A 24204-nucleotide genomic window follows, 5' to 3' on the forward strand; every position below is an offset into this window, starting at 1 on the left:
AATTTGAGGGCATTATTTTATTATCTGTGTTCTGGTACATCCATGCAATGAATTTTTGAGTTTCATTTGATGTGTTTTTATAGTTAACATTTCTCTTCTGAGATTCCTTATGTTTTCATTCATTTTAGGCATATTTTTCCTTTACATCCATAAGCATTTTATAATAGTGGCTTTAAAATCATTGTCTGAAATTCCAACATTTAGGTTCTTTTAGGGTCAGTCTGTTTTGATTTTTTTTTTTCTATTTTACCTAGTTCATGTTTTCCTGTTTTTTTGTTTTGTTTATTGAGAAAGGTTGGATTGTAACCTGGATATTGTGACTATTATGTGCTATAAAATCTCTGAATTCTCCAGTATGCATTCAAAGAGTATTGATTTGTTTTGTTTTGTTTGAGTAGGTGCTTAAATTGATGGAGGTTAAATTGTTACCTTTGTCTCTCCTGTAGGGGATGGTATCCCAAATCTCAGCCCAGTTCTCTCAGCCTTAGCTGTGCTGTGGAGTTTTCCACACAAATGCATGATTAGGAGACAAGACAGAGTCTGGGCTGAATTAACATAGAGGTGTCTCCTCACTGATGCTTTTCTTTCCGGGAGGTCCCCTTCTTCCCATCCCCCACACATGCACACTTTCTAGTGGTTGTGGTTGCTCTCAACACTGGAGATAGAAACATAAACAATATCAATAATTTAATTATAATACTAGCAGCTGATGTTTTCAGAGTGCTTATGTGTGTCACATGCTATATAACTATGTGTGACTGTTGTTCTGTCTGATGTCATTTAACCTACACTACACCAATCATCTGAGGTAGGCATTCATTTTAGGGTGAGACAACAAAATCAGAGATGAGATATTTATCCAAGAGACAGAGCTGGCTTTCACAATCAGGTATTTTGACTCAAGATCCCACACTCCTACTGATTGTATGTTTGCCTCTAACATCGTGTAAGTGAGAGATCTGGGATATACTCTTTAATTTTTCTGTTTTCTTTAGATGCTTATTTTTGCCATTGGTGTTCTACAATCTAAGCATTGATTTATTATTAATCATTCAGTTCAGGACTTATAATTCTTCAAATTGGACAGTCATACTTTTTTTTCCCCATTCTGACAAATTCTTAGTCATAATCTCTTTAAGTATTGCCTCTACCTATTTTCACTAATCCCTCTTTCTGTAATTTATATTGAATTTATTTTAGACCTTAGCATTCCGTTTTTCATGTGCCTTAATTGTTGTCGAGTACTTTCCAACTCTTTATTTCTCTGTGCAGTGTTCTGGGTGATTTGTCAGATCAGCCTTCCATCTCACTAACTCCCTCTTGAACTGTGTCTAAACTGCTATTTAAGCCAGCTACTGAATTTTTTATTAAATTGTTTCTGTTTTTCATTTCTACTTGGTTCTTCCTCAAATGTGCCTGTTCCTCCCAACCCCACACTCTCCTCTTTTTTTATTATATACTAGAGGCCCAGTGCATGAAATTCGTGCACTGGGGGGGGGGTGTCCCTCAGCCCAGCCTGCACCCGCTCCAATCTGGGACCCCTTGAGGGATGTCTGACTACCCGTTTAGACAGTTTAAACGGGCAGTTCGTCATCCCTCTCACAATTCAGGACTGCTGGCTCCCAGCCGCTCGCCTGCCTGCCTGATTGCCCCTAACTGCTTCTGCCTGCCAGCCTGATCACCCCCTAACCACTCCCCTGCCAGCCTGATCGACGACTAACTGTTCCCCTGCCAGCCCGATCACCCCCAACTGCCCTCCCCTGCCGGCCCAATCGCCCCCCAACTGCCCTCCCCTGCTGGCCTGGTCACCCCCAACTGCCCTCTCCTGCCGGCTTGGTCGCCCCCAGCGGCCCTCCCTTGCTGGACTGGTCTCCCGCAACTGCCCTCCCCTGCAGGCCCGATTGCCCCCAACTGCCCTTCCCTGCCAGCCCGGTCACCCCCAACTGCCCTCCCCTGCCGGCCTGGTCGCCCCTAACTGCCCTCCCATGCAGGCCCAGTTGCCCCCAACTGCCCTCCCCTGCTGGCCTGATCGCCCACAACTGCCCTCCCCTCCAGGCCATCTTGTGGCCACATGGGGGTGGCCATCTTGTGTGTTGGAGTGATGGTCAATTTGCATACTGGTCATAACTAATTAGCATATCCGGTCATGACTAATTAGCATATCCTGTCATGACTGTGAGGGTGTCGTGACCAATTTGCATATTACCCTTTTATTAGTATAGACTAGAGGCCCAGTGCACAAAAATTTGTGCACTCGGGGGGGGTTCCCTCAGCCTGGCCTGTGCCCTCTCGCAGTCTGGGACCCCTCAGGAGATAACGACCTGCTGGCTTAGGCCTGCTCCCGGGTGGCAGAGGGCAGGCCCAATCCCTAGGTGCAGCCCCTGGTCGGGCTCAGAGCAGGGCTGATTGGGGAGTTGGGGCGCCGCCCCCTGTCATGCACAGAGCAGGGCGGATTGGGAGGTTGCGATGCCACCCTCAGTCACGCTCAGGGTAGGGCCAACTGGGGGGTTGGGGCACCGCCCCCTGTCACACTCAAGGCAGGGTCAATGGGGAGGTTGCAGCACCACCCCCTGTCACGCACAGAGCAGGGCCCATCAGGGGGTTGGGGTGCTGCCCCCTGTCACTCACAGGGTAGGGCCGATAGGGGAGTTGGGGCACTGCCCCCTGTCACACATAGAGCAGGGTGGATCAGGGGGTTGGGGCGTCGCCACTGTCACACTCAGGGCAGGGCCGATGGGGAGGTTATGGCTCTACCCCATCACTCACAGAGCAGGGCCCGTGGGGTGGGGGTTGGGGCGCCACTCTCTATCACCCACAGAGCAGGGCTGATCAGGGGGTTGGGGTGCCGCCACTCTCACACTCAGGGCAGGGCTGATGGGGAGGTTATGGCTCTACCCCGTCACACACAGAGCAGGGCCGTCAGGGGGTTGGGGCGCTGCCCCTACTGTCACACACAGAGCAGAGCCGATCAGGGGGTTGGGGCGCCGCACCCTGTCACACACACAGCCTCAGGGCGATCAGGGGGTTGGGGAGCTCCCCCCTATCAGGCACAGAGCAGGGCTGATCAGGGGGTTGGGGCGCCTTCCCCTGTCAGGAACAGAGCAGGGCGGATAGGGAGGTTGTGGCCCCGCCCCCTGTCACACACAGAGCTGCAGGGCGATCAGGGGGTTTGGGCACTGCCCCCTGTCACACTGATCCTGGTGCCGGGAGGCCTCTCGGCTCCGCTGATCCCGGTGCTGGGAGGCATATTACCCTTTTACTATATAGGATAGAGGTCTGGTGCACGGGTGGGTGCCGGCTGGTTTGCCCTGAAGGGTGTCCTGGGTCAGGGTGGGGGTCCCCACTGGGGTGCCTGGCCAGCCTGGGTGAGGGGATGATGGCTGTTTGCAGCTGGTCACACACCCTTCAGGGTGTGGGTCCCCACTGGGGTGCCTGAACAGTCTGGGTGAGGGGCTGAGGTCTGTTTTCAGGCTGGCGGGTGACTGAAGCTCCCAACCACTCCTTTTTTTCTTTTTTCTTTTTTTTTTTTTAATTCTGGGCCAGCTTTAGCTTTGAGGCTTGGCTCCAGCTCTTAGGCCTCTGCTGCTGAAAGCAGGTTTCTGGCCTTTGTTTACCTTCTGTATTTGAAACAATGTTGCGATCCTGCTGGCTGAAGCCCGGCGGACTAAAGCAGGTTTCTGGGGTTTTGTTTAGCTTCTATATTTGTAACATAGTTGCTTAGAGTTGCAGCTCAGAGGCCGGCAGCGGCAGGCAGGTAACGTTGGAGTCCTCCGTCACTGAAGCAAGCAAGCCTCATGTTAGTTTCAAGCTGCCTGGCTGCCGGCCGCCATCTTGGCTGGCAGTTAATTTGCATATCACCCTGATTAGCCAAAGGGAAGGGTAGCGGTCGTATGCTAATTACCATGTTTCTCTTTTATTAGATAGGACTAGGAGCTCAGTGCATGAATTCGTGCACCTTGAAAGGAACTGTGGGCCGCAAGGCTGTGGTGGTCACGGGGTGGCTCTCGGCCCATCCTCCGCACCCCCACCTGGCCCCTCCCACCACGGCCCCCAGACCCCCTGCCTGCCAGTAGCCCTGCTCCCGCTGCTGCTGCTCCCATGCGCTGATGGCACCGGGCCTGCTTGTGCTCACTGACAGTGTGGAGCAATTGGGGCTGGCGTCACTGGGTGTGAGCAGTGCTGGCGCCATCAGCCGGTGTCAGCAGCAGATGCTGACCTGATCGCCCCTCAGGAGCAGGGATGGGGTAGAGAAGCCCTTAGGGGTGATCGGGGCTGGCATCTGCCATTCGCACCCACTGATGGCACCGAGCAATTGGGACTGGTGCTGGGCGCTGGCAGTGGGTGCGAGTGGTGGCTCCAGCAGCAGGTGCGAGTGGGGCCGGCGCCAGCAGCAGGTGTGAGCGCTGGGCACAACTGTGGCGCGTGGGAGCAAAGAATTTTTAGTAACCACCAGAGGCTTGCAGCGATGACAGCAACCGGTGCCCCACCTTGGTCTGGCGCCCCCACTCACCTGCTCCACCATCCCGCCGTGGCCGACACCTGCCATGTTCTGCGCGTGCCCCCTGGTAGTCAGCGCACATCATAATTACTGGTTATTTGGTTGTTCCGCCATTCGGTCTATTTGCATATTAGGGTTTTATATAAAAACTAGAGGCCCAGTGCACAAAAATTTGTGCACTTGGGGGGGTCCCTCAGCCCGGCTTGTGCCCTCTCGCAGTCTGGGACCCCTCAGGGGATGACCACCTGCTGGTTTAGGCCCGCTCCCTGGGGGATTAGGCCTAAGCTGGCAATCAGACATCCCTCTGGCAGCCCGGGAGCCCTTTGGGGATGTCCACTTGCCAGCGGGGAGCAGGCCTAAGCTGCAGTCAGACATCCTTAGCGCTGCTGAGGAGGCGGGAGAGGCTCCCACCACCACCGCTGTGCTGGCAGCCGTCAGCCTGGCTTGTGGCTGAGCAGAGCTCCCCCTGTGGGAGCGCACTGACCACCAGGGGGCAGCTCCTGCATTGAACGTCTGCCCTCTGGTGATCAGTGTTTGTCATAGTGACCCGTCATTCCCAGTCATTCTGCTGTTAGGGTCAATTTGCATATTACCCTTTTATTATATAGGATAGAGGCCTGGTGCAAGGGTGGGGGCCGGCTGGTTTGCCCTGAAGGGTGTCCCAGATCAGGGTGAGGGTCCCGCTTGGGTGCCTGGCCAGCCTGGGTGAGGGGCTGATGGCTGTTTTCAGGCTGGCCACACCCCTGTTAGGGTGGGGGGTCCCCACTGGGTTGCCTGGACAGTCTGGGTGAGGGGCTGAGGGCCGTTTTCAGGCTGGCCAAGCACCCTGGCAACGGAAGCTCCCAGCCTCTACTTTTTTTCTTTTTTCTTTTTATTCTGAGATTAATGTGCATGGGTTGGGTACTCAGGCCTGGCCGGTGATCAGGGCTGATTGGGGCCTTCCAGTTGCCAGCCGGGGCCTTCCTTCCCCTGGCTGCCGGCTGCTGGCCAGGGCCTTCCTTCATTTTGCGCTGCCCCCTGATGGTCAGTGCACGTCATTGCCGGCAGTCGAACTCCAGGTTGGTCAAACTCCCAAGGTGACAATTTGCATATTAACCTTTTATTATATAGAATATTTTTTAAATCCTCACCCAAGGATATTTTTTCATTGATTTTTTTTTTTCTTTTAAGAGAGAGTGGAAGGTGAGGAGGAGAGACAGAGAGAGAGAGAAACATCGATGTGAGAGAGACACATGGATTGGTTGCCTCCTGCATGCACCCCGACCAGGGCCGGCGATTGAGCAAACTGAGGTACATGCCCTTGACCAGGAATTGAACCCAGGATCCTTCAGTCCTCAGGCTGATGCTCTGTCCACTGAGCCAAACTGGCTAGGACATTATGATATCTTTTTTTTTTTTTTAAATATATTTTATTGATTTTTTACAGAGAGGAAGGGAGAGAGATAGAGAGCTAGAAACATCGATGAGAGAGAAACATCGACTAGCTGCCTCCTGCACACCCCCTACTGGGGATGTGCCCGCAACCAAGGTACATGCCCTTGACCGGAATCGAACCTGGGACCTTTCAGTCTGCAGGCCGACGCTCTATCCACTGAGCCAAACCGGTTACGGCCATTATGGTATCTTATTTTTTGGTCCTACTGATTCTAGGCATAATTATTTGGTAATCTATTTCCGGTTTTTCTAATATTTGTAATCTTGAGGTGCAAATTCTCATTTATTGTGTCTGCTAACTCTTCCTCTTCTTGATGGTTTGGAACCATGTATTGTTTGAAAAATTTTATTGCCTATTTATCTTCAGCAGGATTGTTTCATGAAATTTCATGCTTATTGGATTGTTACAGTCTCTTTAGAACAGCTTCTTTTTTTGCTTGCTAGGATGCTGACATTGGAGTAAATCTGGACAGTGACCTTCCCAGTAGCTCAGTGGGGCTCCTGCACTTTGCAGGTGGCATAAGTCTGGACTCTACAGTCATAGGGCATGCAGGCCTGTAGGTTGTTGTTGTTGTTGTTGTTTTAAATCCTCACCTGAGGATATTTTTTTCATTGCTTTTTCAGAGAGAGTGGAAGAGAAGTTTGGGGAAGGGAGAGAGAGAGAGAAACATCAATGGAAGAGACATATCGACTGGTTGCCTCCCACATGCACCCCATGAAGAGCGAACCTGAAACACAGGTCCGTGCCCTTGACCAGGAATTGAATCCATGACCCTACGGTGTGTGGACCGACGCTCTAACCACTGAGAAACACCAGCCAGGGAAGGCTTGTGGTTTTGATTTTTCAAGAGTGACTACCCCTCCTCCCACTCCCGTCATAACTGAAGGCCCCTTTCCACAACTGTTTTTCCCACATGAACTCATTTTCCGAACATCCTGATGGGGTGAGGGTGAGGTTTTATAGCCAGCCTCCATAGGACAACATGGATGCGTGGAGAGGTTAAGTCACTTCCTCTGGTCACACAGCTGGTAAGTAGTAGTTGGGGGCTCGCTCCAATTCAGTGCCCCTGGGCTCAGCCACCCCACTCCATTGGATGGAAGGAGATGCCTGTTCTTAGCTGGGGATGAAGGAAAGCCCAGGCTTGAGGAGGAAGAATCTGTGTGACTAGTGCTCATTGTTGGCTAGAGGCAGTCAGAGGAGCTTGCAGACATCCATGTGGGGGTCTGGTTGGGTGTTGCCAAGCCAGGGGTGTGGGTCCCTGGGCATTGAGTTATGGAGTGGATGAAGCTGTATGACAGGCACTTTTAAGACAAGACAAGACATGGGCATGCTTTCTGTCAGATTCTTGCTTACGGGCTCAAACTTGTTTTTCTTTTGACAATTTTAAACCTGTTTGCACAGAACTCCATGGCCGTTTTCATAGGTGAGCTTCTTTGGTCACTTGCTTCCAAGTTCCCTAGTAGAGGGGTGCCTCATCCGCAAGGAGCGGTGACTAGGGCATTGGACCAATGAGACTAGAAGGGCATTCTGTTTTCTTTATGACTCTGGTCTCATCACCTTCTCCTGGATGATGAGCCCGCCCTTTGTTTTAGATCAGTGGTTCTCAACCTTCTGGCCCTTTAAATACAGTTCCTCATGTTGTGACCCAACCATAAAATTATTTTCGTTGCTACTTCATAACTGTAATGTTGCTACTGTTATGAGTCATAATGTAAATATCTGATATGCAGGATGGTCTTAGGCGACCCCTGTGAAAGGGTCGTTCGACCGCCAAAGGGGTCGCAATCCACAGGTTGAGAACCGCTGCCTTTGGCGTTCGAACGACCCTTTCATAGGGGTCGCCTAAGACCATCCTGCATATCAGATATTTACATTATGATTCATAATAGTAGCAACATTACAGTTGTGAAGTAGCAACGAAAATAATTTTATGGTTGGGTCACAACATGAGGAACTGTATTCAAAGGGCCAGAAGGTTGAGAACCACTGGCCAAAGGGGTCGCGACCCACAGGTTGAGAACCGCTGTTTTAGATGATGGTCAACTTTGCAGTCCTCAGAGACTTAGCTGGAGAGGGCTGTGGAAGTGCACAGCAGGCTGCAAGGCCATGCCTCTGCCCAGGTGTGACTTGTCACCGTCGATGCACACTTAGGAGTGTATTTTCCCCCTCTTCTCCTTTAGTTGGATTTGAAGACTATGGCCCAGACTGTGACAGCATGAGGGTGACAGCCTTCTTGGACATCCCAGGCCAGGATAACCTGCCCCCCCTCACTCGCCTGGAGAAGTATGCTTTCAGCGATAACGTCTTCGACCGGTAAGCTCCACTTGTCCTTTGCATGTTCATACCCTTGTTGTGCCTGATTTAGGCTGACACTGGTGATCACTTCTCTGTAACAGTTTTGTGGGGACTCATGGATCAGGTGGCCTATGGGCTGTCTCCAGGATGCTGGGGTTCATTTATATTAGGCTTTTCCATTATTCTCATTATTGTTTTACTGTAAGTCAGGAAGGGAGTGTAGGTGAAATTTCATGGTGTTTAGATAATGAGGATTGTAACTGGGCTTCTCTCCCATGTGCAGTACCGGGAGAGGGAGAGTGCATGGGTGACTGGGACACACCCCTTGGAGTCTTGTTGGCTCATCCTATTGACTGCGCCGTGCTTCAGGGACTTTGCTGCAGCTTGCCCTGCCCCATCTGATGTCACCCCTTGTGGTGCTGCCTGGAATCTACTCCAGGCTCAGATTATGCCTCCTACTCTCAGCAGATGACCTTGACTCTTGTTTCACAAAGAAAGCAGAAACTTAGGCATGTCTTTCGATTTCTGATCTGCCCCAATCTGTATCTGAAAGCATCCTTCCCTCCTGTCTCAGAAAGAGTGTCTCTCTTCTTGTCCACTCCCTCCATCAGATATGCCTCTGTCTGTATCTTCCTTCCCACCCATTACACACACCCTTTCCTTCCCCTTACAGACCATTGCATGTCTCTTGTTCTGGACTCCTCTCCCTGCCACCTTCCTTCGTGCCTTCCCCTGAGGACACCATTCTGAATCTGTAAAGACTGGATGCCACTCAGAGTCTTTTTTCTTACCTTCCATTCACTCTAACTTTAAAAAATTATATTCTATGTCTTTACATCTATTAAATCATCACAGGCTCGCAGCAATTGCTACTGAATGAGTCCAGTTATTATCCCAATTTTGCAGATCGGAAAATGATGGTACTCTGAACGGCGTCTTTTGATGAGCAATTCTTAATTTAAATGTAGTTCACGATCTATCCATTTTTTCTTTTATGGTTAGTGCTTTTCATGTCATGTATAAGAAACATTTGCCTCCCCCAAGGCCACCAAGATATTTTCTTATATTGCTTTCTTGAAGTTTTATTTGTTTTACCTTCCACATTCGGATTGATGGTCCACCTGGAATTGCTTTCTGTGTTTGTGTATAATGCGAGGTAGCAGTCCAGTTTCATTCCGTTCATGTGGTATCCAGTGGACCCAGCACCATTTATTGAAAATGCTATCTGTTATCTGAGCTCTGCATTGCCACCTTTGTCTTAAAGGTGTCAGGTAGAGTAAGTCCTCCCCCCTTGTTCTACACACGCCTGGACTGGGGATCGAACCCACCACCCAGGCATGTGCCCTGACTGGGAATCAAACCCGTGACCTTTCCGTGCATGGGACAACGCTCCCGCCAACTGAGCCACACTGGCCAGGGCTAAGAGATTATTTTTAGACCTTTAGAAATAGTTTCACACAGAAACGTTTCAAGAATAGAAACAATTATGGTATATCTTTTACTCAGATTCATCAATTGTTAACATTTTGCCACATTTGATTTTTCATTCTTTCTATAGTTTTACTTTTTTTTTTTTGAGAGTAAGTTGTAGATACCATGTTGCCTTTCCTCTAAATACTTCATTGTGCATTTTTCTAAGAACAAGGACATTCACCGTTCACTTGTATAATCACAGTACAATGATAAAAATGAGGAAATTTAACTTTGACCCAATACTATTGTCTAATATAAAGATTTCAATCAAAATTTTCCAGTTGTCCTAATAGTGTCCTTTATATCAGATTTAAAAAATATTTTTTTATTGATTTCAGAGAGGAAGGGAGGTGAGTGATAGAAACATCAATGATGAGAGGGAATCATTGACCAACTGCCTCCTGAATACCCACTACTGGGGATTGAGCCCACAACCCAGGCATGTGCCCTGACCAGGAATCGAGCCATGACCTTCTGGTTCATAGATCAACACTCAACCACTGAGCCACACTGGTTGGGATATATATCAGATTTTTTGTTTGGGTTTTAGGTCCAAAATCCAATCCAGCATCATATATTGCATTTAATTTTTATGTTTCTTTAGTCTCCTTGAATCTCTAATAGTTCCCAGTCTTTGCCTTTTATGATATAGTTGACATTTGTGAAGAGTACAGGTAATTTATTTTATAGAATAAGCTTACTAAGAGTTTTAAAAATCCTCAATGAGGTCTGAATTTTATATAATGCTTCTTTCACATCGATAGAGATTATCAGATGATTTTTCTTCTTTAATCTTTTTAAAAAATATATATTTCTTTATTGATTTTGGAGAGGAAGGGAGAAGGAGAGAGATAGAAACATCAATGATGAGAGAGAATCATTTATTGGCTGCCTCCTGCACACCCCACACTGGGGATGGAGCCCGCAACCCAGGCATGTGCCCTTGGCCGGAATCGAACCTTGGACCCTTCAGTCTGTAGGCCGATGCTCTATCCACTGAGCCAAGCCGGCTAGGGCTTTAATCTTTCTTTAATTTTCTGTAAAACTTCTGTTATTGCAAAATATGACACAGAAATATTGGATAAAATATACATGTAACGTGTAAGGCATTTTTATGAAGCAAGTACCTATGTAGCCATTACTCAAGTCATCCTAGAAGTCTGCCCCCCATTCCTGACCATCACTTCCTCCTGCCCAGCAGTACCCACCATCTGACTTTTATCTTCATCACATCCTTAATTTTCTTTCACTTTTAGCACCTAAATATATACCTTCAGATAATATAATTTTATTTTATTGTTTCTGAACTTGACATATATGAAATCCTGTAGGATATGTTACTTTGTGGTTTTGCATGTAGTTTGAGTTAATTCTTTTACAACAGTGTTCTGACATTTTTCCATCTACTGTTGTTTTCTCACTATTATGAACAGTTTTGTGTCTAGGTGCACATAGTAGGCATTTCTGGATACCCAGGAGAGAACTACTGTGTGATGAGCACCCTAACCTACTTTAGTGACAGTGCCAGTTTTCCAAAGTGGGTGCATCAGCTTACAGTCCTACCTTTGTCCCACAATTTATCTGCCAGTTGGTAATGTCAGCTTTAAAATTTTCAGCCAATTTGGCAGTGTGTTTGTGTATATATAACAATATCGCTTTGTGATTTTAATTTACGTTTTTCTTACTTAGAAGTTTGAACATCTTTTCATATGTTTGTTGGACTTCTATATTTCTTTATTTTTCTTTTTTGTGAAGTGTTTAAATTTTTTGTTGGGGGTGGGGAGGTAGATTGTCTGTCTTTTTCCTGTTGATTTGTACAGATTCTTTGTGTATTCTAGATTTCAAACCTTTGTCAGTTCTGTATGGTAACCATCTACCCTCACCCTGTAGCTTGAGTTTCAGCTCTCCTTGTGGTGTCCTTTTAGTGACCAGAGCTATTCATTTCCACGTAGTTACATTTATCCACATTTTCCTTGATCCTTAGCACATTTTGAAGCTTTCAAAAAATGTCTTCCTCCACCCCAATACCTTAAACATTTCTTTTTTTTTTAATATATGTTATTGATTTTTTACAGAGAGGAAGGGAGAGAGATAGAGAGTTAGAAACATCAATGAGAGAGAAACATCGATCAGCTGCCTCCTGCTCATCTCCCACTGGGGATGTGCCCGCAACCCAGGTACATGCCCTTGACCGGAATCGAACCTGGGACCTTTCAGTCTGCAGGCCGATGCTCTATCCACTGAGCCAAACTGGTTTCGGCAAACATACTCTTTTATATTGCTCTAAAGACTTTAGTTTTTATTCTTTCACATTTAGGCCTATAATCTATCTGATTTTAATTTTGGTTCAGTGTGTGAAAGTGGTGTCCAGCTTCATTTCTGTAATTGTCACAATACCATTTATCAAAAATGCATTCTTTCCCCAGTGTTCTAGGGTGCCTCCCCTGTTATAATCCAGTACCTGTTTATGACAGTCTTTGGACTGACCCCTCTTCTAGTGGTCTGTCTCTCCTCAGCCAACACCATACCATCTTGATTACTTTAGATTTGTAGTAAGTCTTGATATTTGATTGAGCAAGACTTCCCACCTTGTTTTTCTTCTTTGATGTGACTTGTTATTTTTTAAAAAACTTTTTTATTGATTTTAGAGAGGGAGGAAGAGAGACGGGGAAAGAGAGAAACATCAGTTTGGGAGAGAAACATTGATCAGCTGCCTCCTGCATGCCCTTGCTGGGGATTGAGCCTGAAACCCAACCATGTGCCCTGACTGGTAATCGAACCGGTAACCTTTCAGTGCATGGAATGAGCCAATTGAGCCACACTGGCCAGGGCATGACTTGTTATTCTTGAGCATTTCCATATGTTTCAAAATAGGCTCATCAGATCCTCATAAAACAAAACATCTACTAGGATTTTGATTGGGTTTGCATAGAACCTGTAGGTTAATTTGGAGACAGTTGCCCTCTTAACAATATTTAGACTTCCAATCCATAAACATGTTATATTTTTCCATTTATGTAGGTTATCTTAAAATCCTAATAAAATGTGACCATTTTCTCTGTAGAAGTTTTGTGCATTTATGCTGGTGTATTGTAAAGGAAATCGGAGACATTATATCACTCTATCCAGTTAGACTTAAACCTAATTGCAGTGTTATTATCACACTCAGCCAAATTAGCAGTAATGCCAGCTAGTCCACCAGTCCATGTTCAGTTTTCCCTGGCTGTCTCAAACTGTCTTTTTATGGTTGGTTGGTTTGTATCATGATCCAAATAAGGTCCGCACATTTCATTAGGTGGATGTGTCTCTGAAGTGAGTTTTTTTTTGTTTTGTTTTGTTTTTTTACAGTTTTCTCCTTTTGATCTTAAATCTCTTTAAATCTCTAATTGGTTATCCCTCTCCTTCCTACATCATTTATTTATTGAAGGGGTCATTAGTCTTGTAGAGTTTTCCACAATTTGGATTTGTTGGTCATTATTCTCACAGTATAATTTAACATGTTCCTTTTTTTTCTGTAAACTGAAAATTACATTTGGAGACTTGATTAGATTCTGCTTCAAATCTTGTTTTTCTTTATTTATTTAATTTTTTAATTTATATTTTTTCCTTTTTATTGAATTTATTAGGGTGACACTGGTTAACACAATTATATAGTGGTCAGGTGCACAATTCTACAACATATCATCTGTACACTGTATCGTATGTTCATCACCCCAAGTCAAGTCTATATCCATACCCTCCTCCACTTTCCTCAGCTCCCCTCCCCCCAGCAATCACACCACTGTTGTCTGTGTCCATGGCTTTTTCTCTTTTTTTTCTTTTTGTGCTCAATCCCTCTACCGCCCCCACACTGCCTCCCCTGCCCTTCGACAGCTGTCTACCTCCTCTCTATGAGTCTGTCTCTATTTTGCTTGTTAGTTCATTAGATTCCACATATGAGTGAAATCCTATGGTACTTGTCTTTTTCTGACTGGTTTATTTCACTTAGCATAATGCTCTTCATCAAATTTTGTTTTTAAACACTACTTCATATGTTGTTTTATGTACTTATTACAGAACATCAGGAAACAACGTCTGGCTGCCCCACTTTTAGAGATGTTACTATTGAGCTGTGGGCACAGGTGTTGGATGCTTTCATTGTAAAATTCCTCACCAACCTTCCTCTAATGATGTTAGTGGTCTCAAATAATCACTGCTTAGGTCTGTTATTTCATTATGTGTTGAGAAGTGGTCATTTTCTCTCTATTGTCCATGATATCTGTAGTATGGCCCCATTTCCCAACCTGTTATTGGTTATTGTTGCCTTTCTTATTTTTTCCCCCCTAGGTAATTCTTATCAGAGGAATATTAACTTTATTATTATTTATTTCATAGCATCAAGTTTTGGCTTTGATAGTCTCTATTGTATACTTATTTTCTAGTTAAATAATTTCTGCTCTAATCTACATCATTTTTTTCCTTGGAGGTTTTTTTGGGGCAATTTAATTGCTGTTCTTTTTTCTTCTTGTGAGGGATGCTTAACTTTTTATTTATTTTTTGCCTTTCTTTTGTAACACCTGAATTTTACATTGTAAGATTGCTATTAAATATAAGTACTTAAGTATTATATTATTTTCATCCTTAAGTTCTGATATGTCATATTTCATTACCTTTCAGTATAAAGTATTTTAAGTGCCCATAATGATTTTCCCTTTAACCAGTGAGTTATTTAGAAGTGTTGTTTAATTTCTAAATATTTGAGGGTTTTCCAGGAATTTTTCTGTTATTTGATTCTTAGTTTAAGTCTTTTTTTTTATTATTATTATCAGAGAACATACTTTGTATTATTTCTGTTTTTTAAAGTTGTTACAGTTTTTTTTTTATCCTCACTTGAGGATATTTTTTCCCATTGATTTTTTTTTTTTTTTAGGGAGAATGGAGGAGAAGGCAAGAGGAGTGGGGGGGGGGGGGGAGAGAAAGAGAGAGAAACATTGATGTGAGAGAGACACATTAATTGGTTGCCTCCTGCACATGTCTTGATAGGGCTGAGAATCGAGCCTACAACTGAGGTATGTGCCCTTGATTGGGAATCGAACCATGACCCTTTGGTCTGATGCTCTAACCACTGAGAAAAACTGGCCAGGGAAAATTTGTTGAAATTTATTTTATGGTTCCATATGCCCTAATTTGGTCAGTGTTCCATGTGCACTTAGAAAGAATATGAATTCCCATGGTTTTGAGTGGAATATCTTATAAAAATATCCATTAGATCAAGCTGTTTGAAAACTGTTCATGTCTTCTATCTTTTTATTTATGTTCTATGTTCTGTTAACTACTGAGAGGAATGTTGGAATCTGCACCTATGATTATGGATATATCTATTTTTCTTTCAATTAAAGCAGTTTTTACTTTGTGTATTTTGAAACTTTGTTATTGAGTGTATACACATTTAGTATTGCTCTGTTTTCTTGAATAAATTGCTCTCTTTATCACTGTGTAATGTCCCTCTTTATCCCTGGTAATATTCCTTTTTCTGATTCTAATATATACATTCCAGCTTGGTTTAGTGTACGTATGGTGCATTTCTGTCCACTTATTTTTAACCTATCTATGCCTTATCTTTAAAGTGTGATTATTGTAGTTGGCTGGGTATTGCTTTTAAAAAAATGCAATTTAACAATTTCTGCCTTTTAGTTTGAATGTTTAGATCATTTACACTTGATGTTACTGTTGATATGGCTTGATTTAAATATGTCATCTTGCTATTTGTTTTCTATTTGTCTCACTGTATTCTTCTTGCTGTTTTCCTCTTTTCCTACCTTTTTTAAGAAAAACAAATTTTCAAAAATAATTTCAGTTGATCTCCATGATTGGCTTATTAGTTATACCTCTTCTAAAAATATTATTGACTGTTCTAGGAATTATAATATACTTCTTCTTAAAATATATACATTTTTATTGATTTCAGAGAGAAAGGGAGAGGGAGAGATATAAACCTCAGTGATGAGAGAGGATCATTGATCGGCTGCCTCCTGCATGCCCCACACTGGGGATCGAGCCTGCAACCAAGGCATGTTCCCTGACCAGGAATTGAACCATGACCTCCTGGTTCACAAGTTGATGTTCAACCACTGAGCCATGCCAGCTGGCTTATAATATACATCTTTAACTTATCACAACATGTTCAGATAAAATTATACACTTTGCATATAGTGCAAGAAACAGTGTAAGAACCTTACAGCAGTATATTTTTACTTCCTCTCTCCATCATTTCTGCTCTTGTTTTCCTGCATTTTACTTCTACACATGTCATAAACCCTACAATACTTTGTCCTATATTTGCTTTGGATAGTCAACCCTCTTTTAAAGCAATTAAAATGAGAAAAAATATTATCTTTGCCTTTATTTTTACCATTTTCATACTTTTTATTTCTTTTTGCAAAATGCCCATTTCCATCAGGTATCTTTTTGCCTCCAGAACTTTCTTTAACAGTTCTTATTAGTGCAAGGCTGCTGCCAGTGAATTCTCACAGCTTGTTTGTCTGAAAAAGTCTTCATTTCACTTTCTTTTTTCTCTCTCTCTTTTATAGACTTTATTTTGTGAGCAGTTTTAGGTTTATAGAAAAATTGAGCAGAAAGTACAGAGTTCCTGTATTCCTTAACTATCCAAGCATGTCTAAGCCAAACAGTAGACCTTCAGCATATTAACCACACTTACCTTTTCTTTGTTGTTAGTCCTCACCCGGGCATATTTTTCTTGATTTTTAGAGACAGAAAGAGAAACATTGGTGTGAGGGAGACACATTGATTAGTTGTCTCCCACACGAGCCTGCAACCGAGGTATGTGCCCTTGACTGGAATCGAACCCAGACCCTTCAGTCCATGGGCCGATGCTCTATCCACTGAGCCAAACCAGCTGGGGATAACCACACTTATCTTAAAGTCCTAGTCTGAGGTGTTCAACATTTGGACCCCATGTCCTCACCCTTCCTTGTCTCTCTGGAAGCCCAACTCCTGCTCATCCTCAGTCTCGTCTTTCCAGCTCCCCTCCATGTTCTTCTCTGTCTTAAGGACCTTGTCACTGTTCATCACCCTTGGTGTTCTGATCTACTTATGGGCCTCGACTGTGAGCTCCTTCAGGCAGGGCCTGGATCCTTCTTGTCTCTGTACCCCAAGCTTCTTGCCCTGAGTCTGGAGCCAGTTGGGCTGAACTCATGAATGTAACTGCATGAGTGGGTGAGGGAAAGAAGGGACAAAGACAGGAAGGCTTACTTGCATGGTTACATTTCCAGGGGACATCGCCATGTAAAGTTAAGCCATCATTTTTCTTTATAATTTAAAAAAATCCGTGAAAATAATACTTGTTGAAACATTTTGCAATTTTAGGTGTTCAATAGTGAGAGTCCCCTCTCCTCACTAGTCTTAGGTAATGACTGGGAACAGTTCAGTGTGTATTCTTCTACATTTTTTTCTAAATGAGTGTGTGTATATATACACCGAGTGGCCAGATTATTATGACCATCTGATGTTTATAGGCAAATTTCGCTCTGAAGTTGCTAGAGGGCCAGACCATTATAAATAGGGAAGCAGGTTGTTTACCACGACAGTAGAAGTGATTTTTTTTCTGAAGATATGGGTAAACAGCGCGATTTAACAGCCTTTGAACGTGGGATACACACACACACACACTGAGTGGCCAGATTATTATGACCACCCCATCAGTACTTCATTGGGCCACCTTTTGCCTTCAGCACTGCGGCGATTCTTCTTGGCATTGACTCCACAAGATGTTGAAAGGCGATGTGAGGAATCTGACACCTTGCCTGATGAATAGCACTGTCCAGTTCTGTGAGATTTGATGGTTGTGGAACCAGCTGCCTGATGACTCTTTTAACTTCGTTCCACAAATGCTCAATTGGATTGAGATCTGGTGATCGTGGGGGCCACCTGAGCAAGGTAAAGTCTCCCTCATGTTCTTGAAACCACTCCTGCACAATACGAGCACCGTGGCATGGCGCATTGTCTTGTTGGAAGAAGCCATCTCCATTGGGATACGCCATCAACATGATAGGATGAACCTGATCAGCAACAATACTTAGGTATGTTGTGCTATTCAGACGTTGTTCCACACGAATTAAAGGGCCCAAATCATGCCAGGAAAACATGCCCCAAACCATAACACTGCCCCCACCAGCTTGAAGGGTTGTACTCATGCGTGTGGGGTGCATGCTTTCATGCTGTTTCCGCCAAATTCTCTGCCATCTGCATGATGCAACTGGAAACGTGATTCATTGGACCACATGACTTTTTTCCAATGCTCGACTGTCCAATCCTTGTGTTCCTGTGTGAATTGGAGACGTTTTATCTTGGTAACTGCAGACAGCAAAGGTGTTCGAACAGGCCCTCGGCTTCCATATCCCATACGATGCAGTGTACAGCTAATTTGCCTACGTCAGGTGGTCATAATAATCTGGTCACTCGGTGTGTATATATATGTATATGTATATATGTATATATATGTGTATATATGTCTTTGTGTACAAGTTTTGCACATATTATGTACATAAATATAATTTGTGTTAAGAAATGGACTTACACCATATGTAAAATTCCTTACCTTGCCTTTTCATTTATTGTATCCTGGCATCTCTTTAACTCAGTGCATATCCACGGCACCTTTAAAAATTGTTGTATAGCCCAGTTGGAGTGCCTGAGTTGGTTGAGCATCGTCCTGTGCACTGAAAGGTTCCTGGTTAGATTCCCTGTCAGAGCACATGCCTGGATTGTGGGCTTGATCCCCCAGTCGGGGCATGTGTGTGAGGCAACTGATTCTCTCACATCGATGTTTCTCTCTCTCACTTCCTCTCTCTAAGTATGTCCTCAGGTGAGAATTTAAAATAATAATAAAAATAAATGAAAATGGTTGTATAGTATGTCAATGCATAGATATATCATAATTCATTTAAGCTTCCTTCTTTTGATAGACATTTTGATTGCAATTCTTTGCTTATATTGTAATACTGATGGCTGACACCCTCAAGGGCTTATCATGTGCTTAGTACCATGCTATGAGCTTCCCACGCATACTCTCATTTACTCTTCATGACACTTTTCTGAGCGGTTGTCCCTCTCTTCTCACCTCATTAGCATTGCTGACAGGGGAAGTATTGAGGCTGATGCTTCTGGACTCTGCTTCTCTACTCTGACCTCTCCAGGTCACGGCAACATAAAGAAGCCAAATTTTCCAAAGCTTTGGTGCCCAAAGCAACAATTGCGTTGTGTCTTTAGTTCCCTCCCATCTGCAGTCACTGTGGTAGATTTGCCCCTGTTCAGGGCTCTCCCTCACTCTTTCCTTGCTTCCTTAAGCGGGCAGGTCCCCTGTGACCACTTGAGGCTGGATGCAGATCTGTCTATCTGTGCTATGGCCCTAGAAGCAGATTGGGGATCTTGGTTGCTTGATTTCCCAGGGGAGGCTGACATGAATGTGGTCCAGTGAAATGTAATCAGGGACTTTATAGTGTCTGTTTCGACTTTCCCAAACCTCCTGGCTGCCAGATCTCGACCTTTCATCCCAGGGGTGGTATAAGTCTCTCTACGGACAGGCTGGAGTTGATGGATTTCTTCCTTGTAGTATGTGGGCCAAGACTGCCTCTTTGAATTCCACATTTCTAGCCTTTTCCTAAAAATCAAGGTGGGTTTTCACCTTTAGCTAGTTCTCCAGATGAACAACCAGAAGTAATGTTTGTTGATCCTGGATTGTCAGGTAGCCAGAGGACAGAGATAGACAAGCAGGGGCCCCTTTCCATTTGCTAGTCCCTCTTCTCGCTCACTGAGTCCTCCAGGTCACTGTAAGCCACTGCTGATTGCACTGAATGTCCTTTCCTCCATGTCTTTATATAAAACAGCTTTATTGAGGCATATTTTTCATGCAATAAATTTCACCCACTTAAAGCGTCCAGTGAGACGAGTTTGGGTAAATGTACACAGTCATGCAGCCATCACCGTGGTCAAGTTTGAACATTTCCATCACCCTCTTTTTCCCCCCTTTGTGGTCAGCCCCTCCCTCCCTCACCACAATTGGCCCAGGCAACCACTGACTTGTTTCTGGACACTAAGGTTTTTAGAATTTCATATATATGAAATCATGTAGTATGTAGTCTTTTCTGCATGGCTGCTTTTTCTTACTTAGCAAAATGCATTTGTTATTTGTGCCTTTGGTTACCAGCAGTTCATACCTTTTTATTGCTGAGTCATATTCCATTGTGTGGATAGCCCTTGTTGACAAGCATTGGAGCTTTCCATTGTGTGGCTATTACAAAAAAATGCTAATATGGACATTTGTGCACAAGTTTTTGTGTGGATGCACCTTTCATTTCATTTGGGTAAATAAATACCCAGGAGAGAATTGTTGGGTTGAATAATAAATGTATGTTTGACTTTTTGAGGAACTCTCAAATTGTTTTCCAGATCATATGTGCTGTTTTGCATTCTCTCCGACGATGTCAGTGTGTTCCTGTTGCTTTATATCTTTATATCTAGTACCAGCATCAGGTACTCTCACAATTTGAGTTCTTGTAGTGGGTGTAGTGTTACCTCATTGTGGCTTTTTTTGGTCTTTGTGTTTTGTTATGTCTTTACCTTAATTTTGAAATATTTTCAGATTTTCAGAAGATCTGCAGGATAGTGCAGAGAGTTTCTGTGTAGCTTTTGCCCGGCGCCCTCTAATGTGTTGGCTCTCAACCAGCGGGGATTTTGCTCCACTGCCCTGCAGACATTTTTGGTTGTCACATCATGGGGTGAGGATGCTGCTGGCACCTAGTGGGTAGAGAGCATTTCAGACTGAGGTGGCCATCAATGTCTCTTTGGGCTTTTCCTTCTGCATTTATTGGTCACTTAATCCCCTCCCATGTCATGGGGCCTGTCTCCCAAGTCTGTCTAGGTCTGAAGAATCAGTCAGAAAAGGAGTAGAGGGTTTCCCTTGTCCCAAGTGGACAGTTTGGACCTCCAGTGACCGCCAGATTAGAAGACACGGTCCCGTCCCTGTAGGCTATTGACCCACATTGGAATGATCATATTTGGACGTTCCTGGACAGTTCCTCCCCTCCGGATGGAGGTCACAGACTTTCCTTTGCTCCCTGGTTGTATGATCTGCCTGTAGCCCGTGCCCTAGCAGTCAGTGTTGTCCCTGTAACTGTTGTATCATTTCTCGTCTCTACAGTCAGATTATTGCCAGAGGGCTACTTGATATCTTCAGGGACTTCGGTAATGATGAAGAAGACTTCTTAACGGTCATGGCAATTGTGGTCAGATTGTCAGAAGATGCAGGTTTGTACAAGGAGTATATACTTTTACATTTTACTTGCTCATTTCCAAGAAATTGTTTATAACCAATGATAGCTGACATAAAAAAAAACACCCCTGTTTATTAATCAATAAATTTAAAGCAATGTCTACCCATGAGTGGATTTTGTCATGAAGAATGGGTGTCTTGTTTGGCATCAGATGATCCTTATTTTCAGAAAATGAGAATGACTAACGGCTATGAATGCTCTTTGCCCTGGCAGTTAGGCCTTTTGTATTTCACGAGTTCTGCCAGACTATTGGTTGCTAAGAAATGGCCAATCAAAAGAAGGATTACAACAATCCAGTCATTACTCTCCCTCACCTCTGATCTTTGTAGACTAATCTTGATTTTTCTTTCTCTTTCTACCTCCATGATTGCTATTGTGGAAGAAAAGCACACTGCTGTATGGTAGACACTGAGATATAACCCTCGCCTCGAACAGATGAGTCAGATGACTGAGTAGTGGGTTTGCCAGTACTGACAACTAAACCCCCCATTTATAATGACTGGTGGACAGCTTCAGAAAGTTTTAGAAATCTTAGATTTGCTTTAGGTTTTGATCATTTTAACTGAAAATGGCAAAATAAGCCTTCCATGTAGTTCCCATATTAGTTTAAAATATTCATAAGACTATGACACAATGTTTTTAAAAAGGCCCAAGTGGATGTTTTGAGTCGTTAAATGGATTCTCTTTATAAATGAGTCACCATTTACAGCACTGAAGCAATTATATATTTGTGTTAAATTTAATGTGGTATATTGGCGCTCAAGCTGCTCTTTTGTTTAATGCTTTGCCTTAGAAATAATTGGGATGCGTGGATTGTGGGGGAGTGCATTTATGAAAGAATTATTTATAATGTATACATTCTGGCTGGAATTTAAATAAGCACAACCCATAGGTCTGGCATATATGCCATTAGTTGTAATGGCTTTTGGACGCTGGCCCAGGATGCAGACTTCTTGCACCCTCCTCGATTTATATATGGCTTGTTATAATAGAGTTGTCATTCTCTCTTCTTTTTATGTTTTTATATTGCCATATAGCTTATTAGCTTTTTAAGCCTGTCTGTAGCATAAATACTCTGAATGGGAAATGATCTTTAAACTGCATTTGTCTAATTTTTTTGATAAAGTATTTTAGTAAGAAAAGCTAGAAACTATCAGTATGTACTAAATAAGATGCTTGGTGTAGTCTTATATAATTCTTTTCTTTGTTGTTTTTTATTGCTGCAGAGCCCACAGTGCGGACTGAGCTGATGGAACAGATTCCTCCTATTGCCATTTTTTTACAAGAAAACAGGTCAAATTTTTCAAAGGTGTTCTCCGAATATCTCATACCTATTGTAGTGCGGTACCTCACCGATCGAAACAATCAGGTATGAAAAATTGTAACCTTAAGATCTCGATAGCAGATTCTCTCTAGTCTTACTTAACTGATCTTCGTCATTCAGAAAACAGCTTCTTAGAGTGAGGTGATTTGGGCACAAAAGATCTGTTTGTGCCCTGTCCCTCTAATCACCTAGGAAGGTAGACGACACCTGTTATTATTATTATGAGATGCTTCTTTTATTTTTTTTACTTTTTATTATGGAAATTTCCAAACACACATAGCAGTAGAGAGAATATTAAAATGAATGCTCATGTACTGTTCCCCAGCTTCACTATCATTAGCATTTGACCAGTCTTTTTTCATTTCGCTTACCAACATAAATCCAACCCAGATAAAAGCAGTTCCCAGACACTGTTTCATTTCAGCTATGAATGCTTTAGTATTACACTCTGAGAAATATAGACACTTTAAAAACATAATGACAGTGCCATTATCACAAGTGTAAAAATTATCAGTAGTTTCTTAATATCATCTGTTATCTAGTCATTGTTCAAATTTCCCCAGTTTTCTCATAACTCTCGTTTTGCAGATAGACTGTTCAAATCAGACAACACACAAGTTCATACTTGGATTTGGTTGACATGTCTTTAAATCTCTCTTAATTTATAAAGGTCTCCCTCCCTATTTCCCTCTGCTATTTGTTTGTTGAAGAAACTGGGCCATTAGTCCTGTCAGATTTCCTGCACTTGGGATCTGGCTGATCTTGTCCCCATCGTGTTGTTCGAGATGTTCCTCCATTCTCAGTATTTCCCACACTGTAGGCAGTTTAGAGGCTCTGTCAGACTTCTTTATCGTACAGTGAGCATATGTTCTGGATGCTGCTGTGTTTTCCTCCAGCATCAAGTCAGGGAGCAGAGAGCTGTGTAGTCGCTGGGTGCAGGTGTTGTCAGCCTTCCCTGTTCATTATGAAATCCCCATCAACCAGGAGCAGCCATGGGTGATCATTGCCATATCCAGGATTTCATTAGAGGCTGTAAACTTGTGATGCTCAAATCCCATCATTTCTTCTTCATTTCATAGCTGGGTTTCTTCTATAAAGAATTTCTCCCTCAGCTATTTGGTAACCCTGAAAATCAGTTTGTCCAGGGAAGACAGTATAAATGCTTTATTTCCCCCTTTATTTATCAGTTTCTAGAATAATTAGTTGGGGTCCTAATAATCTACAAAGGTTACCAATTAGGTTTTAAAAATTTGTTTGATTATTGTTATGAACCTGTGAATTTTAGCATATTAGATGTTTCCATCCATTGCAGCCATCCTTTTTGATGACCAAATTATCCTAGCTTTTTAAGAAAATAATATGTTTTCATTGATTTTAGAGAGGGAAAGGGGGAGAGAGATAGAAACATCAATGATAAGAAAGAATCATTGATTGGTTGCCTTCTGCACGCCCCACACTGGGGATCAAGCCAGGCATGCTCCCTGACTGGGAATTGAACCATGACCTCCTGGTTCATAGGTTGACACTCAACCACTGAGCCATACCAGCCAGGCAAATTATCCTAAGTTTGATCAGAGGGAGCTCTATAAGGTAGCCCCTAAATCTTCTTGACGTGACCCGGTAGACTTGGATAGCTCACTTTTACCTGAAACTGGCCATTTCTCCAAGATGCCCTGGTTCCTTTAAGAGGGAAATGATAAATCCCATTTACCATGGCAACAAAAAAATTAAGATACCTAGGAATAAACTTAATTAAGGAGGTAAAAGACCTGTACTCAGAAAACTATAGGATGTTGGAAAAAAGAGATAGAGGAGGACATAAACAAATGGAAGAATATACTGTGTTCAC

General features: G+C 43.5%; 1 protein-coding gene across 10 annotated transcripts in view; it reads left to right on the forward strand.

Annotated features, from left to right (window-relative positions):
* The window catches only part of LOC132239201 (putative serine/threonine-protein phosphatase 4 regulatory subunit 1-like), an 83141-nt gene that overhangs the window by 17889 nt on the left and 41048 nt on the right, over positions 1-24204 (forward strand). For all 10 annotated transcript variants that reach the window (XR_009453997.1, XR_009453996.1, XR_009453998.1 and 7 more), the window contains exons 3-5: positions 8114-8246; positions 20899-21005; positions 22258-22400. Coding sequence is in view for 7 of the 10 variants with exons in the window: in XM_059705197.1 (XP_059561180.1) it covers positions 8114-8246; positions 20899-21005; positions 22258-22400 (383 nt within the window). In the remaining 3 variants the exon portion in view is untranslated. The remainder of the gene's footprint in view (positions 1-8113; positions 8247-20898; positions 21006-22257; positions 22401-24204) is intronic.

Source organism: Myotis daubentonii, chromosome 8 (genome assembly GCF_963259705.1).
Source record: "Myotis daubentonii chromosome 8, mMyoDau2.1, whole genome shotgun sequence".
Classification (NCBI taxonomy): domain Eukaryota; kingdom Metazoa; phylum Chordata; class Mammalia; order Chiroptera; family Vespertilionidae; genus Myotis; species Myotis daubentonii.